The sequence below is a fragment of the Aquarana catesbeiana genome, linkage group LG09 (genome assembly GCF_042186555.1).
Source record: "Aquarana catesbeiana isolate 2022-GZ linkage group LG09, ASM4218655v1, whole genome shotgun sequence".
NCBI lineage: Eukaryota > Metazoa > Chordata > Amphibia > Anura > Ranidae > Aquarana > Aquarana catesbeiana.
Window position 1 is genome coordinate 232548062 of NC_133332.1, and position 19903 is coordinate 232567964.

At 44.1% G+C, this 19903-nt stretch overlaps 1 protein-coding gene across 1 annotated transcript in view; it reads left to right on the forward strand.

Moving 5' to 3' along the window:
- NPDC1 (neural proliferation, differentiation and control 1) overlaps positions 1-19903 on the forward strand; it is a 151885-nt gene that overhangs the window by 93701 nt on the left and 38281 nt on the right. Inside the window, exon 2 of the mRNA XM_073599938.1 lies at positions 3637-3771. Within this exon, the coding sequence (XP_073456039.1) occupies positions 3637-3771 (135 nt within the window). The remainder of the gene's footprint in view (positions 1-3636; positions 3772-19903) is intronic.

A 19903-nucleotide genomic window follows, 5' to 3' on the forward strand; every position in this document is an offset into this window, starting at 1 on the left:
CTCCAGAAATAGTTTCAATGGGAGTTAACGCTAGCGTCTTAATAGACACTACTGAAGTCGCTCCGACTTCAGAGCGTACTCCCCGTACTACTTTAATCCGACTTCAGCCTATTGACTATCATTGAAGTCGGATCAAAGTCGGATCGCCGTCTCGCATGATCCGACTTCGGCATGCGACTTGTGCTCAGATGATCTTGAGGGGAACTCCGCGCCAAATTTTAAATAAAAATCCGGCATGGGTTCCCCCTCCAAGGGCATACCAGGCCCTTGGGTCTGGTATGGACCTTGAGGAGAACCCCCTACGCCGAAAAAACGGCGTGGGGGGTCCCCCCCAATCCATACCAGACCCTTATCCGAGCACGCAGCCCGGCCGGACAGGAATGGGGGTGGGGACGAGCGAGCGCCCCCCCCCTCCTGAACCGTACCAGGCCGCATGCCCTCAACATGGGGGGTTTGGTGCCTTGGGGGAAGGGGGCGCGCTGCGGCCCCCCCCCCACCCCAAAGCACCTTGTCCCCATGTTGATGAGGACAAGGGCCTCTTCCCAACAACCCTGGCCGTTGGTTGTCGGGGTCTGCGGGCGGGGGGCTTATCGGAATCTGGGAGCCCCCTTTAATAAGGGGGCCCCCAGATCCCGGCCCCCCACCCTATGTGAATAGGTATGGGGTACATGGTACCCCTACCCATTCACCTAGGGAAAAAAGCGTCAATAAAAAACACAGTACACAGATATTTAAAATAATTTATTAGGCAGCTCCGGGATCTTCTTCCGACTTCGGGGGTCTCTCCGGCGTCTTCTCCCGGTGTCCGCATCTTCTGCCGGCTCCACCGCTATCTTCTGGCGCTCTTTTGCCAGCGGTGGTCCGGACCTCTGGATCATCTTCTTCCCTCTTCTCTTCCAGAGATGTTGACACGACGCTCTCCCCAGCCAGAATGGTTTCTGTGCGCTCTGCAAGGGACTTATATAGGCGGTGACCCCGCCCCCTTATGCCGTCACAGTCCCTGGGCATGCTGGGTCTGTGACGTTTTAGGAGGCGTGGTCACCGGGTGATGACCACGCCCCCTTATGACGGCACAGCCCCAGCATGCCCTGGGACAGTGACCTCATAAGGGGGCGGGGTCACCGCCTATATAAGTCCGTTGCGGAGCGTTCAGAGACCATTCCAGCTGGAGAGAGCGTCGTGTCAACATCTCTGGAAGAAAAGAAGAAGGCAGAAGTCCGGACCACCGCTAGCAATTGAGCTGCAGAAGATAGCGGAGGAGCCGGCAGAAGATGCGGACACCGGGAGGAGACGGCGGAGAGACCCCCGAAGTCGGAAGAGGACCCCCGAAGTCGGAAGAAGATCCCGGAGCTGCCTAATAAATTATTTTAAAAAACCTGTGTACTGTTTGTTTTATTGACGCTTTTTTCCCCTAGGTGAATGGGTAGGGGTACCATGTACCCCATACTCATTCACATAGGGTGGGGGGCTCCCAGATTCCGATAAGCCCCCCGCCCGCAGACCCCGACAACCAACGGCCAGGGTTGTCGGGAAGAGGCCCTTGTCCTCATCAACATGGGGACAAGGTGCTTTGGGGGGGGGGCGCACACTGCGCCCCCCATGCCCCAAAGCACCCACCCATGTTGAGGGCATGCGGCCTGGTACGGTGGGGGGGGGCCGCCAGCGAAGTCGCCCGTCATGGAGGCGACTTGAAGTCGCCTCGTAATTTGCCGAAGTCGTACCAAAGTCGCGCTGAAGCCGCGTTGAAGTTGCGGTACAAAGTCGCGTTAAAGTCGTGTTGCCCATGTGTGAACCGAGACTTAGAGTGGCCCTCACGTCCTATAGTGGGGGACATTTTGATTATATTCAAGGTTTACTCTCTGCTGGAGTCACACAAACCTAATCTGAACACTAAACCCAAGACCAATATAAAAAAAAAAAACACTTTTTAAAGCTGGAAATGTAAAAAAAAACAAAAAAACAAAAAAAACAAAACAGCGCTATATAAGTGCCTGTAGAAAATAAATACTCTTGCCATAGTGCTCTCCTACCAATGCAAGGGTCAAATGCTCATTTTTGCCTAGGGTACTGGTAAAAAGCACATACAATCCCCCACTTTTGCAGGCGCCTTTTTTAATGTGACCGTTCCCCCACAGCCTCTTCTCATCAGCATTCTGGCCAGTGCTCCCAGCTGTGACATCATCACATACAATGCGAGACCGTCAGTCCTGCTCTGTAAGACCCTTTTCACACTGGGGTGGTTTTCAGGCACTTTATTGCTGGAAATAGCCTCTGCTAAGCGCCTGAAAACCGCCTCCCATTCACTCCAGTGTGACTTTTCACACTGGGGCGGCTTGCGGGACGTCCTGAAATGTCCTGCAAGCAGCATCTTTGGGGCGGGTTGGGAGCGCTGTATTTAGAGCTCCCAAAACGCCCCTGCCCATTGGAATGAATGGGCAGCAGATGCAAAGTGCCTGAAAAGCTCTTTGAAAGCGCCGCAAAACAGGAGTTTTTAACCCTTTTTTGGGGGGTAAAAGTGTCCGAAAAGCGGCGCAAAAGCTCTGCTTAAACAGCGATATGGCGCCGCTAAAACGAGCAGCGCTTTAATGCTAACGGCATGGGCACTCAGTGTGAAAGGGGTGTAAGTGAGGACGCCAAGGGGCCTGCTCATAACCCAGAACGTTGCAGGGGCGAGTGCTGACTTCCGAATAAGCGAAGGATAAAATGAGCAAAACTGCTTTTTACTGGTACCCTACATAGAAATGAGCCTTTAACCCTTGCAGTGACAGGGGAATCCCACTGCAATGTAATATATATATATATATATATATATATATATATATATATATATATATATATATATATATATATATACAGTGTGTGTGTATATATATCTATATATTCATAAGAATTAAAGTAAATAAGAAATGCTACATTTCTGCAAGAACAAAACTACGCTAAAAAAATTCCTACACAAGTCATTTTGTAATGTAATCTCGGGCATTGTAATCTTATGTATTTTAATGAAGCTGTATCTAGGTATTATTTGCTATGGTGTCCTAGACTGTTTCATACTTCTATTTCCCTACAGGGTTTCCCAGAATCCCCCCCCCCACCCCCGCCCTGGTCCTGTAATATTTTGCAGTGAGCGTACAGGCAACTTGTTGCATGGATTATGGCTTCTTGCCAGGTTTTTTGAACTGGATTATCTAGCATATGTTAAAGGGATATGCTGGTGGTGTACTGGTTTCTACTGCAACATTGACTACTTTTCTGTTAATGCTAACCTCCCATGTTGCCTTTGTTTTGAAGTATTTCAGCACATGGTAAGGCCAATCTCACTATATACAGAAGCAGGAATTGGTCTTTCCTGAAATGCTTTTGCTGGCAAGGACTTTTTTTTTTCCCTGAAAAATGCAGGGCTTTTACCTTCGGATTTGAGTTTAGCCTGCCATGGCTGTGCCAAGTATGGGACAGAATTTCCTCACTGGGGCCCAGATGGCAGTAAAGACCCGGTGGGGGGGGTCACACCCTGTCTTACTCTAGGCAAAACAAGTCTTCTTTGGCTGGTGTTGCTCTTCATTATTGATATATACTGTATAATCTATAGCAGTTGATGCAGCAATTTATTAAGATGCTGTTTTTTATGTTTTTCAGACACTCCGAAATGTAAAAGTATAAACTGCGTCTTGGATAAGAGAGATCCCTGTCCTAAGGACTCTTCGGAATGCGGTCACTGTATGAAAGGATATATGGAGGCCGTCGATGGCTCGTGTGTGCCAGTCAACTCAGGTACTCCACCGAACTATCATTGTCCTGGAATGTTTAGTCCAATTGTCTGATTCTTTCTGTGATATTTAGGCTAGGACCCCATTCGCCAGTACAGGTGATATCAAGGCTAGGACCCCATTGGCCAGTACAGGTGATTTTAAGGCTAGAACCCCATTGGCCAGTACAGGTGATATGTAGGCTAGGACCCCACTTGCCGGTACAGGTGATATGTAGGCTAGGACCCCACTTGCCGGTACAGGTGATATGTAGGCTAGGACCCCATTGGCCAGTACAGGTGATTTTAAGGCTAGAACCCCATTGGCCAGTACAGGTGATATGTAGGCTAGGACCCCACTTGCCGGTACAGGTGATATGTAGGCTAGGACCCCACTTGCCGGTACAGGTGAAACTTAAACTAGAACCCCATTGGCCAGTACAGATGATATTTAGGCTAGGACCACATTGACCAGTACAGGTGATATTTGGGCTAGGACCCCATTGGCCGGTACAAGTGACATTTAGGCTAGAACCCCATTAACCAGTACAGGTGATATTTGGGCTAATACCCTATTGACCAGTACAGGTGATATTTAGGCTAGGTCCCCATTGGCCAGTACAGGTGATATTTAGGCTAGGTCCCCATTGGTCAGTACAGGTGATATTTAGGCTAGGTCTCCATTGGCCAGTACAAGTGATATTTAGGCTAGGACCCCATTGGCCAGTACAGGCAACAAGAACAGTTTACAAGACTGGGAATATATCTATTTGTATGTGCTTCCTACAAATCCACTACATTTAACCATGGTGTTTTACCTTGTTTAGTATCAGTCTTCCCAGATATGTGATTTTAGTCCTAGGTGGAGCATGGCAGGCTGGGCCAGCCCCTGGCCTCTTATATGTCTCTGTATTCAGACACAGAGATCCCTCAGCCATAATTCCTAATTCTGTGTACTGAGAGTGCAGGGCAGTCAGCTAAATCCACAGGTCAAATACAGTTATGTGAAATGTTCTTCAGCCACCGTTGTAATCTAGACACCTCTGACGGCCAGCATGGCTACGCAGGTGACCTCCCTTTTCTTCTTGGATTATCAGACCAACCCAGCCTGTGAAGGAACAGAAAGTACACTGATGACATCGTCCCTCTGCTCTCTCTTCTAATTAGCATGTTCAGGGAGGGAGATGGAAAGCAGGAGAGCCCTGATTGGATCTCTGCCCCTCCCTCTTCCAGTCTGTGTGATGTTGTGTAGGGGATGACAGGAAGCGGATATTAAAGAGGTATTAAACCCAAAACCAAAAATGTATTATATTGCAGCTTACCAATCCTTAGATGTGGTGGCTGCATTTGTTTTCTTTTCCTAGGCTTTTTCCCTCTGTTTTCACCTGGTGACCTGTATTAGTGTACCCACTCTGGGTGAAGGAGCGCAGGGGCAACGTTGCATGGCTGCATTGCCAATTGGGGGGGGGGGGGGAAGCTGTACTTGCAGATTTAGATACACTAACAAATTGAAGCCAAACTCCAGATAACACGTTATATTCAGTTACAGCAACTTTTTTTTTTTTTTTCCTTTTGGGATAAAGGTTTTACATGAATAAATAAAAGCTGATCATTATAAGCACCCCTGTAAGTGGTTTGTCTCAACCCTCTAATCTGCTACATTTAAAGGAGAGCTTGTTTTTTTTAAAAAACAGACCTGCTGGTCAGATCACCCGATGAAAATAGAAGAAAAAAGCCTAAAAAAAAGAAAATGAATGCAGCCATCACATCTATCTAAGAAATATTAAGCTGCAATATAGTAAATGTTTGCTTTTGGGTTTAATACTGCTTTTTATATTATGCTAATTTAATATAAAAATATATGTAATCCTATTCATTAAACACATACCTAGAATAAATTGTCTTTCAATATCTGCCTGGATCTCCGTGATTAAGAGACAAGGTCAGTCATTTTTAGAGGCCTTGAAATTCACATAATCCTTCACTATTTGTGTCTAAGGTCAGAAGGACCTCTATGGTTTGGGAACATGATGGTGGATTAAAATCAAGACAGACCATGCTGTGATGACTAACAGATGTTCTTCCCAGTGTGTCCTCTCTGTACTAGGAGTAATACAAATGCAGTTTTAAAGTCTCCTGCATTATACAGCAAGCAATCAAGTGCTTGAAAGCCATTCAAAGTTTATTGTATTGTACAAGTGAAATTACAGGAAATCAAATACAGATTTTGGGGTGAAGGTGGAACAGATAGATGGTTTACAGTCTAGCGGTTCAGCGGCTGCAAGGCTCAGAAATGGGCTCAATGTTTGCTGCTTGCTTTTGTTGTGCTGCTTTTGATCAGTGCTGCAGTGGACTTTATTTATTGGCCGCTCAGGTCTTTGCATTGTGTACAGGTCAACAAAATACGGGGCTCTCGGAAAAGATCAGCTGTGATCTGTATCATTTTGGTCAGTTTAATTGCCCACTGAACAGTATTTTGTGTCTGCCATGATATGGGGTGATTAGCTTAGTGGTAGAAGCACTTTTAATGAGTCCATTGCGGTTCGAACTGTGCTTTTAGTGCTTGCCAACCCACTTTTATTAAAGTGACAGTAAAGGTTTGTTCTTTTCTTTTTTAAATAACAAACATATCATACTTACCTCCACGGTGCAGCTGGTTTTGCACAGAGTGGCCCTGAACCTGCTCTTCTGGGGTCCCCCGGCAGCTCTCTCGGCTCCTCCCCACATCAGATAACCCCCTGGGAGAAGCACTCTCCCAGGGGGTTACCTTGCGGGTGCGCTCCCGAGTCCAGCATTTGCGTCCATAGAGGCCATATGCAGGACTTGGCCCCGCCCCCCCGGCGCCTGCGTCATTGGATTTGATTGACGGTAGCGGGAGCCAATGGCTGCGCTGCTATCAATCTATCCAGCCAAAAGAGCCAAGAACCCTGGGACGAGAGACAGCGCATCTCCGTGGAAGAAGTTCGAGGGTTCAGGTAAGTAAAACGGGGGGGGGGGCTCGGAGGCCGGTCACTGACAGGTGTTTTTTCACCTTAATGCATAGGATGCATTAAGGTGAAAAAACATGAACCTTTACAACCCCTTTAAACAAACTTGCACAAAGGTTCAAAACAGAACAGTTGCCCCATGCAGGGGATTTACACCAGTAAAACAGCTAATGGAACATGCCGAGCCTCCTGGCTCCTTCTTCGGTAGTGCCACTACTTAGGCCACAACCCTGGCTATTTTCTGGTCCCTCACAATGTCTCGTCCAGCTCTCTTAGCCTTTTAATTGCAGCACCCTGCATGGGCTCACACCCTGGCCTCATAGTAGGGGATTTCCTAGCACCTTGGGCTCTCTCACTCCTCCAAGACGTATAGATTCCCTCAGTCCCCTGGATTTGCTTAGTCATCTTAGCCTCTCAAACTCTGCCAGACTCACCTAGCCGTCTCAACTCTCCTAATCCTATGAACGCAGAATCTCTCCTCCAGCATGGAGTACTGTCTCTTGGGTGGAGCACGTCTGTCTTCTAAGGCAATGTTTCGCAACTCCAGTCCTCAAGTATCCCCAGCAGGTCATGTTTTCAGGATTTTCCTCAGATGAAACGGCTGTGGTAATTACTAAGGCAGTGAAACTGATCAAATCACCTGTGCAAAATAATGGAAAGCCTGAAAACATGACCTGTTGGGGATACTTGAGGACTGGAGTCGAGAAACATTGTCCTAAGGGGAGCTCTGAACTATGCCTAAGTCCTTCATTATAATCAGTGTGCCCACCAGCACACTCAGCTGGCTGGTCTTCTGCAAGACGTGGACACTGATTTGGAGGTTTCTTCCCCCCCAAAAGCACTTTTCAATCTCCAAATTCCAGAACCCAAGCCGGTAATGCCAAAATCCAGAGCAAACTGTTTTCTCCACTCACAATTGATATTCCAGAGCCCCACACTCTGCATACATGCAATCCTAGTGTCCCTTTTATCTACACAATGACATGGCCTTGCATTGTCACACCGCATTATCCTTTGGTCATCAGGATGAGACTCTGTATTTCTGCCCCAGACATTAGAATGTGTATGATGAAGTTCTGCACAGTGTCCTGGAGGTAAGTAGACTCCACCCTGTGTCCCGGGCATAACGAGGAGGCTCTGCGCTGTGTCCTGGTCATAGGGTGGGGACTCTGATCTGTGTCCCGGACATAATGAGGAGGCGCTGCGCTATTTTCTGCTATTAAGGTGGAGACTCTGCACTCTGTACAGGACATAAGGATGAGGCTCTGCATTATGTCCTGGACATAAGGTCCAAACTCTGCACTGTGTCCTGGACATAAGGTCCAAACTCTGCACTGTGTCCTGGACATAAGGTCCAAACTCTGCACTCTTGTCCTGGACATAAGGTCCAAACTCTGCACTGTGTCCTGGTCATAAGGTCCAAACTCTGCACTGTGTCCTGGACATAAGGTCCAAACTCTGCACTGTGTCCTGGACATAAGGTCCAAACTCTGCACTGTGTCCTGGACATAAGGTCCAAACTCTGCACTGTGTCCTGGACATAAGGTCCAAACTCTGCACTGTGTCCTGGACATAAGGTCCAAACTCTGCACTGTGTCCTGGACATAAGGTCCAAACTCTGCACTGTGTCCTGGACATAAGGTCCAAACTCTGCACTGTGTCCTGGACATAAGGTCCAAACTCTGCACTGTGTCCTGGACATAAGGTCCAAACTCTGCACTGTGTCCTGGACATAAGGTCCAAACTCTGCACTGTGTCCTGGACATAAGGTCCAAACTCTGCACTGTGTCCTGGACATAAGGTCCAAACTCTGCACTGTGTCCTGAACATAAGGATGAGGCTCTGCACTGTGTCCTGGAGATAAGGATGAGGCTCTGCACTATGACTTCCTCCTTACAAAAGGAGCTTCCAGCTCCTTCAAGTTGGATGGTTTGCACTTATGAACAGCAGTCTTTAAGTCTGACCACAGATTTTCTATTGGATTGAGGTCTGGGCTTTGACTAGGCCATTCCAACACATTTACATGTTTCCCCTTAAACCACTCAAGTGTTGCTTTAGCAGTGTGTTTGGGGTCATTGTCCTGCTGGAAGGTGAACCTCCGTCCTAGCCTCAAATCACACACAGAGTGGTTCAGGTTTTGCTCAAGAATATTCCTGTATTTAGCACCATCCATCTTTCCCTCAACTCTGACCAGTTTCCAAGCCCGACTGCTGAAAAATATCCCCACAGCATGATGCTGCCACCACCATGTTTCACAGTGGGGATGGTGTTCTTTGGGTGATGTGATGTTTTGGTTTTTTTGCCAGACATAGGGTTTTCTTTAGTCAAAAAGTTCAATTTTAGTCTCATCAGACCAGAGCACCTTCCTCCATACATTTTGGGAGTCTCCCACATGCCTTTTCACAAACCCAAAACGTGCCATTTTGTTTTTTGCTGAAAGTAATGGCTTTCTTCTGGCCACTCTGCCATAAAGCCTAACTCTATGGAGCGTACGGCTTATTGTCGTCCTATGTACAGATACTCCAGTCTCTGCTGTGGAACTCTGCAGCTCCTCCAGGGTTCCCTTAGGTCTCTGTGCTCTCTGAAAAATGCCCTCCTTGCCCGGTCTGTGAGTTTTGATGTGTGGCCATCTCTTGGCAGGTTTGCTGTTGTGCCATGTTCTTTCCATTTGGTTATGATAGATTTGATGGTGCTCTTAGAGATCATCAAAGATTTGGATATTTTTTTTATAACCTAATCCTGACTTGTACTTCTCAACAACATTGTCCCTTACTTGTTTGGAGAGTTCCTTGGTCTTCATGGCAGTGTTTGGTTAGTGGTGCCTCTTGCTTAGGTGTTGCAGCCTCTGGGGCCTTTCAAAAAGGTGTGTATATGTAATGACAGATCATGTGACACTTAGATTGCACACAGGTGGACATCATTTCACTAATTATGTGACTTCTGAATGTAATTGGTTGTACCAGAGCTTTTTATGGGCTTCATAACAAAGGGGGTGAATACATACGCACATGCCAATTATCAGTTTTCTATTTCTGAAAATAGTTTTATGTATATATTTTTCTAATTTTGCTTCACCAACTTAGACTATTGTGTTCTGATCCATCTTGAACTAAAGGCTGTAATGTAACAAAATAGGTAAAAAGCCAAGGGGGGTGAATACTTTTGTAAGGCACTGTGTGCATCTGTATGTGTGTGTGTGTATATATAATATAATATTTGTGTATGTATGTATATATATATATATATATATATATATATATATATATATATATATATATATATATATATATATGTATGTGTATATGTGTGTCATTTAACCAATACAATTTTTTAAATGTTTCCAGGAAATATACTGTAGACAGAAAAGTCTGAATTTATACACTCCTAACCAACACCAGTATGTGTTCAAAAAGGTTGCGGCAGGCAGTGGTGTCTCACTACAGATGTTGGAATTGTGGTGTTTATTCCCCGTCTGTTTAGAAATAATATGAGCCTATGGCTGAATTCTGAGATGATTGTAGCATCAAGTCACATCAAAGTTAATGTGACACAGCCAGCCTTCTGATTCTGCAGTGCCACCTTGTGGCCAATCTAGCACACTGTCGCCTCCTGGGTTCATGCCAGACTGTGTACAGTCACAATTGCAGGATCGCTTTAATGACTCAGACTGCTAATTGCTTGACAGATGCGCAGAGCTAAATGTGAAATTTGCAAACAAATTGTCATCGGCTCGTGGGTGTCATTGATCTGATACAGTAGAAGGCATTTGGTGGTTCCCTAGACCTCTCTAGCAGTGGTTGGTTTTGTTGGGGCTTTGGTATCTCTCCGTGCTTTATGATCATAAGTCTTTGGAGGGGATTTCTGTTATTGTTGCCCATAGCAACCAATTTGGTTCATTTTTCTAGTGCCGTATAGGAGAATAAAAGGGAGCACACAGATGCCATTAGCAGCAAAGTCAGTGCTTCCTATGGGCACACGTGGGTTTGAAGCTGGTATCTGACTCGGCGCCTTGTATGATTTGGTGGCAACTAATTATTTTCCACAGTGAGAACCCATCATAGGATGTTACAGCACCAAAAAAAATCTGAATGTAAGTATAATCACCCATGTTCTCTGTGCATCACCTATCCTTCTAGTCAGCCTAACCCTATCCTTATCATATCCGTAACTTAGACCTTTCAGAAACTGAATTTATTCCTGGAAATATTATTGTAATCTAAAATAGCAGTCCTTCAGCCAGGTGACTTTTCCTAGGCTGAGATTATGTCCTCAGTCTGCTACAGGCAAAAGAAAGCATTGGCTCAGTCTTCTCTTCCGCAGTGATTACTCAGACTGTACATTGTAACTTTGTAGCAAGGCACAAGGTGAGAGGTTGCGGGAGATGCTGCTCTGCACATGCTGCTGCTGTATGAACATCTGACATTCCTGGCAGAAAAACACCAGGATTGGCTGTATAACACTTGTGTGTATGGGTACACAAATGCGTGAAAATTCTTCTAGCTTTATTTTAATCAGTGGGTGTGTGGCGCATGCACACAAAAATAATGACAGCACTGCAGATTTCTGTAAGTTTTTATAACAGATCTTTATGCAGCATATGTTTATGTGCCTGTGTGTACAGGCACATTGAAAACAATTGTCTGCATTTACAGCAGTAAAAAAAAATCTGCCTGTATGTCTGAAAACACTGCGATTTTAGGCAGCAGTGTGCAAGAGGCCTTAAAGGATAAGTTTATTTTTGGGAATATGTAACATGTTCCCAATGCTGCAGCTACTGCCCAATCCCCACACTCCCTGTGACAGCACTACGGGAAGAATTTTCCTGTACTAGCTGTCAGTTTTTTTAACACGGCTGCGTCATTCATTCACACGGCTCTGTGTATGAATGAACTACAAGTCCCCCACATCCGTCGCAGCTGTCGTATTGTAGTTCTCAATGAACTGTCATAGCGCTGTGGAGTGCTGTGGTAGTTCATTGATTCTTCCTGAGGTGGGCGAAGTGATCTGGATAGCCGCACACCGGACAAGATAACAAGTGCCTTTATTAATGAAAAACTGGATCATAGAATGTACAAGACACTACAGCAGGAACATACAGGAATCACCTGACGCATTTCGCACTTAGTACGAGTGCTTACTCTTCGCTTCATTGATTCTTCCTGTCAGGGAGTATCCACTAAGGCCCCTTTCACACTGCCGCAACTTGAAACTTGCACGATTTTACTGTGATTTCGCAGCCGCGATTTCAGGGATGGCCTGTGTAATCTTGAGGTCTATGGACCAACATGTAATCTTGAGGTTTTTTTAGATGACGCAGTTCGAACAGATGTCTTCAGGGGCGCCTGTTGTATGTTTTCTGAAATATGGGACATGTATAAGAGAACAATATTATAGCACATATACCTAGCATGCATTTCATCTTATAAATTCCCATTGTTCATACATACATGATATAAGGTAAAAAGAGAATGACAGCCAAGTGTTGTTAAAAACACCTAGCCTATGCCTATGGGTAGGAAATCTGAAGATCGGACAGCTAGAAGAGGGTCACAAGGGTACCTGGTCTTCAGATTTCCTGCACATCCCACATGAGGCATAGGCTTGCTGTTTTTAACAACCCATAGCTGTCATGCTCCAGCTCGAATATGTGGATGGGGGAATCAGGTCAGTTTTTTTTCTTTCAACCAGCTGGTTGAATGAGAAAATTGACCCATCTATGCCAGCTTAAGACTTCCATACTAGACAGCCAGATTTACCAGCTAGCAGGATGTGCTGTTGCATGTAGCTCTGCATAGAGCTACACAATTAACTAATAGTTAAAAAATCTCGATTCAACCCCCTCACGATCTTAATCGGGCATTTCCACGATTCTAACAAGTGCAGAGCCGTTCTCTACTCAGAGCTGTCAAAGAAGAAAAAAAAATGTTCATCAACATTGCTCAGCGCTGAGATAACTATAAACTTTGTTTCATTTGGTTCTTTTAGATCAAAGGGATGAACTTCGGTCTGTAAATGAGGGCACATTAATCACTTAAAGACTAAGCCTTTTTCTGACACTTGTTGCCTACAAGTTAAAATCAATATTTTTTTGCTAAAAAATTACTTAGAACCTCCAAACATATGTACAGTGCCTTGCAAAAGTATTCACCCCTCTACGCTTTTTACCTATTTTGTTACATTACAGCCTTTAGTTCAATGTTTTTTTAATCTGAATTATATGTGATGGATCAGAACACAATAGTCTAAGTTGGTGAAGTAAAATTAGAAAAATATATACATAAAACTATTTTTCAGAACTAAAAAACTGATAATTGGCATGTGCGTATGTATTCACCCCCTTTGTTAGGAAGCCCATAAAAAGCTCTGGTGCAACCAATTACCTTCAGAAGTCACATAATTAGTGAAATGATGTCCACCTTGTGCAATCTAAGTGTCATGATCTGTCATTACATATACACACCTTTTTGAAAGGCCCCAGAGGCTGCAACACCTAAGCAAGAGGCACCACTAATCAAACACTGCCATGAAGACCAAGGAACTCTCCAAACAAGTAAGGGACAATGTTGTTGAGAAATACAAGTCAGGGTTCGGTTATAAAAAATATCCAAATCTTTGATGATCTCTAAGAGCACCATCAAATCTATCATAACCAAATGGAAAGAACATGGCACAACAGCAAACCTGCCAAGAGACGACCATACACCAAAACTCACAGACCGGGCAAGGAGGGCATTAATCAGAGAGGCAGCACAGAGACCTAAGGGAACCCTGGAGGAGCTGCAGAGTTCCACAGCAGAGACTGGAGTATCTGTACATAGGACGACAATAAGCCGTACGCTCCATAGAGTTGGGCTTTATGGCAGAGTGGTCAGAAGAAAGCCATTACTTTCAGCAAAAAAACAAAATGGCACGTTTTGAATTTGCGAAAAGGCATGTGGGAGACTCCCAAAATGTATGGAGGAAGGTGCTCTGGTCTGATGAGACTGAAATGGAACTTTTTGGCCATCAAAGAAAACGCTTTATCTGCCGCAAACCCAACACAGCACATCACTCAAAGAACACCATCCCCACAGTGAAACATGGTGGTGGCAGCATTATGCTGTGGGGATATTTTTCAGCAGTCTGGACTGGGAAACTGGTCAGAGTTGAGGGAAAGATGGATGGTGCTAAATACAGGGATATTCTTGAGCAAAACCTGAACCACTCTGTGTGTGATTTGAGGCTAGGACGGAGGTTCACCTTCCAGCAGCACAATGACCCCAAACACACTGCTAAAGCAACACTTGAGTGGTTTAAGGGGAAACATGTAAATGTGTTGGAATGACCTAGTCAAAGCCCAGACCTCAATCCAATAGAAAATCTGTGGTCAGACTTAAAGTTTGCTGTTCACAAGTGCAAACCATCCAACTTGAAGGAGCTGGAGCAGTTTTGCAAGGAGGAATGGGCAAAAATCCCAGTGGTAAGATGTGGCAAGCTCATAGAGACTTATCCAAAGTGACTTGGAGCTGTGATAGCCGCAAAAGGTGGCTCTACAAAGTATTGACTTTAGAGGGGTGAATAGTTATGCACATTGACTTTTTCTGTTATTTTGTCCTATTTGTTGTTTGGTTTAAAAAAAAATTCTTAGTTGTGGGCATGTTCTGTAAATTAAATGATGCAAATCCTCAAACAATCCATGTTAATTCCAGGTTGTGAGGAAACAAAACACGAAAGATGCAAAGGGGGGTGAATACTTTTGCAAGGCACTGTGTGTGTGTGTGTGTGTGTGTGTGTGTGTGTGTGTGTGTGTGTATATATATATATATATATATATATATATATATATATATATATATATACATACATACATACACATATATATATATATATTAGCAGAGACCCTACAGAATAAAATGGCGGTTCTTGCAATATTTTATGTCACACTGTATTTGCGCAACGGCCTTTCTAACGCAATTTTTTGGGGAAAAATACACTTCAGTGAATTAAAAAAAAAAAAAAAACGTAAAGTTAGCCCATTTTTTTTTTTTGTATAATGTGAAAGATGATATGTTGTGATAATCGTGACCTTTATTCTAAGCAAAAAAATCGTGATTCCCATTTTAGCCAGAATCGTGCAGCTCTAGCTCTGCAGCATCTGGAAAACTGTTCCCTCAAGTTGTTATCCTGTGTTTGGCTCTAGAAGCACAATTAGCCTAACATGGAAGATTCTGAGCCATTGTCCCAGGTTATGTATTATGAATTGAAAGGATTATAGTGTTCCTGGGCGTTGGAGACACAACAGCATCATGAAACATTAATGAGAACCTGTATTTGTTCTCCATCTGTCTCTCGTAGCCGGGAGATATATGGGGGCCCCAAAGCCATCCCAAAAGGATTCAGCTGTGGTTCAATCAGTACAAACTTTGCAGTGGTAGTTTTTCAGTAGTCCTCATCTTCTAAGAACATTAAAATTGACTGCAAAGAAAAAAAATCATATATATACACTCACCGGCCACTTTATTCGGTACAGGGTGTTGGAAACATTCCTCAGAGATTTTGGTCCATATTGACATGATAGCATCACGCAATTGATTTATTGGCTGCACATCCATGATGTGAATCTCCCATTCCACCACATCCCAAAGATGCTCTATTGGATTGAGATCTGGTGACTGTGGAGGCCATTGGAGTACAGAGACCTCATTGTCATGTTCAAGAAACCGCTGGTGAGAGGATTTGAGCTTTGTGACATGGTGCATTATCCTGCTGGAAGTAGCCATCAGAAGATGGGTACACTAGTCATAAAGGGATGGACATGGTCAGCAACAATACTCAGGTAGGCCGTGCTTTTAACCACTTCAGCCCCTGAAGATTTTACCCCCTTCCTGACCAGAGCACCTTTTACAATTTGGCACTGCGTTGCTTTAACTGACAATTGCGCGGTCACGCGACGTTGTACCCAAACAAAATTTGCGTCCTTTTTTTCACCACAAATAGACATTTCTTTTGGTGGTATTTGATCACCTCCTGCGATTTTTATTTTTTGCGCTATAAACAAAAAAAAGCGTCAATTTTGAAAACAAAGATTTTTTTACTTTTTGCTATAATAAATATCCCCAAAAATGTTTTTAAAAAACAAATTTCTTCATCAGTTTAGGCAAATATATATTCTATATATTTCTGGTAAAAGAAAATCACAATAAGAGTATATTGATTGGTTTGCGCAAAAGTTATAGTGTCTACAAACTATGGGAAAGATTTGTGCCATTTTTATTATTTATTTATTTTTTTTTACTAGTAATGGCGGTGATCTGTATTTTTTAGCGGTACTGTGACATTGCAGCGGACAGATCGGATACTTTTGACACATTTTTGGGACCATTGACATTTATACAGCGATCAGTGCTATAAATATCCTCTGTGTGTTCTAACTGTATGGGAATAGGACTGAGTAGGTAGGGGAGGAGACATATTGTTGTTCCTACTTACTAGGAACAAATGATATGTCTCCTCTCCCCTGACAGAACAGGGATTTGTGTTTACACACACAAATCTCCATGCTGGCTCTCCTGCACACGATCACACATGGCCGGCGGGGACCTTGTCCCCTGCCGTGCAGCAGGTGCGCGCCCTCTGGCAGCTCTTAAAGGGAACCCCGTATATGTACTGGATTTCGAGCAGCGGCGCCATTGTGCCGCAGTAAATGTGCGTAAGCTGGTCGGGAATTGGTTAAACAATGCTCAATTGGTACTAAGGGGCCCAAAGTGTGCCAAGAAAATATCACCCACACCATTATACCATCACCACCAGCCTGAACCATTGATACAAGGCAGGATGGATCCATACTTTTATGTTGTATACGCCAAATTCTGGCCCTACCATCTGAATGTTGCATCTGAAATCGAGACCCTGCAGACCAGACAATGTTTTTCCAATCTTCTATTGACCAATTTTAGTGAGCCTGTGCAAATTGAAGCCTCAGTTTCCTGTTCTTAGCTGACATGAGTGGCACCCGGTGTGGTCTTCTGCTGCTGCTGAAAAATAGAAAAATTACGCATAGAAACTGTTAAGCTGCCAACACTCCACTAGACATATAGTGCAAAATGGAACATATAAAAACAATATTGTGGCACTCCAAATGTGAACAAATAAAAAATCGTATCCAAATGCGGACCTATAAGTTCAAAGAGATAAATAAATGTATCTTATAAATAAACAGTCAATGATGTGAAAATAGTAATAATAAGTGGAAAAAGCGAATAAAAAAAAGAATACTGTTCAGAATAAATCAAAGTTCATGGATAAATACAGTAAGATGGTCCATCATAAGAAATTATGTGCATAAAAAAGTCTCTGTGTTTTTCAAAGTGAATGAAAACTTGATCTTTAGGTGCAATCAACAAATGAGAAGGTTGGCAGGCTTACCAGAAATGGTGGACTCCATACTGTACAGCATGTGAGTCAAACAGGCAGTCATAAGGGAGTACCTCAACCAGAACCAGCAAGGAAAGGTCGATGTTTAGAAGATGAGTCCCATTCTGTATTGAGGGAATCATGTGAGCAGACTGGAGCAGATTGAAAAAAGGTAAGTACACCGAGCTTTTTTATACAAGATAGGTAAGAGAAGAGGAAGGGAACATTTTTAATAATAGTTATAAAAAGGCTGTTCTTTCACTTTAAAGTTCACCTGTCATTGGAGAAATATGGCGGCTTTCTTTCTTAAAATGCCATATACCTGGCTGTCCCTAGCTTAATACTTCTCCGGTACATACCTGCAATAAGCGTACAGGAAATAAGTTGGAGCGAGGTCAGGAGTTTTTATTTCAGTGCTGGTTCTAGGTTAGTAACTCCCAGGAACAATAGCAATTTTTGACAGTTAGGTCAGCCATGGCAGCTCCCCTATTTCCCTCATGACGGGTAAACTTTAAAGCGTTATAAAGGTTATTTCAGTTTTTTATCTTAAAATAAAAGATATACTTACCTGCTGTGTGCAAAGATTTTGCACAGAGCGGCCCCTTACCTCCTCTTTGGCAGTCCCCCGCTGGGGCTGTCCCCTTCTCCCTGCTCCTGGTGCCTCCTTAGCAAGCTGGGTAGGTAGAAGATAAGATAAGAAGGTATCCATGCTTGTGCTATTCCTAGCTGTGCTGTGTGTGTCTATAAACACACACAGTGCTAACAAGCCACACCCTGCTCCCTCCTCACTGACAGCAGCAGAAGCCTATGGCCTCCCTCTTCTCTGTGTCTCCTCAGGAAGGGAGGAGAGCGGTGCTGCAGATGGGACAGCGCTGGATCGTTGAGAGGAGTCCAGTAAGTGCTTAGGGCCGATGCAGAAAATGCATCAAAGTGTTTTGAGTTTAGAACCACTTTAAGCTCCACTTATGGATATATGGTGCCTTTAAAGATGGGCTGTGGAGGCATTTGGTGTTGCTCTAGCCATGCAGCTTACCAAACCCAGAGTCACAGAGAGGAATAACTACCGTCTCAGAAAGCAGAGTCGTATTCTTCATGGCAGATCTGCCATAAATCTCTAAGGTTGCCCACAGATCATGTAGTTGCTGTACTTAGAAGAAATATATTGGTCTGGAGCTTCTCCTTTAAGATGATTTTGGAGTATTTCCAGTTTGTGATGAACGTTGAGGGTTGTGGTGTTTCTTCTTGGCATCCACACTTCAGGTTCCCCCGCAGGCACCACGGCTTTCACTATATGTGGTGACTAATCCAAAGATGCCACCACCTTCAGATATCTACCCCCATCTTCAGACTGAAGAGTGACAAAGCCATCAGTCCTGATCAGGACATCAGGATTATGATGTGTCTCCTTCACAACAAATCTGTCTCCCAGAATCTGCCGATAGCGGCACGGGGCCAGGAATGTATTAATAGAAGAAGGCCAAGGTCTGAATCACACGGAGGAGGAGACGGGAACACGTGTGTCTTGTCAGTGAGGATGGCTGACTACACACGGTCATATCAGTTCATCATTGACTTTAGGACCAGAAATTGGTCCTCAGCTTTTTTTTTTTTTATTTTATTTTTATAATGTTTCCCTGGAATCACTGTTTTTACACGACTTTCGTTTGTTTATTTATTTGCTGTTCCTATGTTATGACGGTGTTTTATAGACATATTTCTAGGTATTTCCTACACTGGCAATCTAACAGTGCAGCCGCAATTGATAAGATTGTATCTGATGCAGACTAAACTTTCCTGTTAAACACTTTGCTACGCACGAAGAAATGGGCAAACTCAGGGCATGTAAATCCAAAGGAAAACACTTAGGAAAATTTGGATACTAGCAACTTTATTTATCCAGATAACATGAACAGAGTCCCCGCCTGGAATACCCTCCTTTGAAGCATTTCACCTGCAGGGCTGGGCTTAATGGTAGTATAGGATATGCTGCTCCCAGGCATCACTTTCATAGAAGATCAGGTGCAAACACCAGCAGTGTCTTGTCCTGTGCCCCACAGAGTGCATAAATCCAAAGGAAAAGGCTAGCTATACGCTGAAGAAAAAGTTTAAATGCTTGTAGCTTTATTTATTCTGACAACATGAACAGAGTCCCTTCCTGGAATCTCCTTCACTGACGCATTTTACCCTTTACTGTGTGTCACCCACAAGGCTGGGTTTACAGGCCAAGTTCACCCTTTGGAGCATGTTGAATATTACACCAATATATAGGATGTGACGGGTAGCCTTCTCCAGGTCTGCACCTCACGATTCCCTACACCGGGGACAGTGGGTGGGAGATCCTCTCGACGTACCCGCAGACACATTTTAAAAACATCATTCATTCACAGCAATCTGTGAATGAGAAAACTACAAGTCCGTTCTGGCACCGCAGCAGACGACTTGTGGTTCTCAGTGAACTGGGAGGGCACTGATGATCACCCTCGTAGTTCATTGATACTTCTTCCAGCTTTGTAACTGTCTGCCTGCATGGAAGTATGGGCATGAAAGCTGGAGGCAGTGTCTGCAGGCACTTTACTTTGCATCTGCGATTTACTGATCATGGGTGCAATGCTCTGCAGGCTTTTCTGAAAAACATCACAAATGATTTTTTTTTCCTGCAAAAATATGTACATTAATTTTTTTAAATTTATTTTCAAAAAGATGGACTTAGTTAATCATAGATTAGGCCCAGCCATGTGAATAAAATGAATTAGTGGAGGAGGTCCCAGGCAGAGACTTT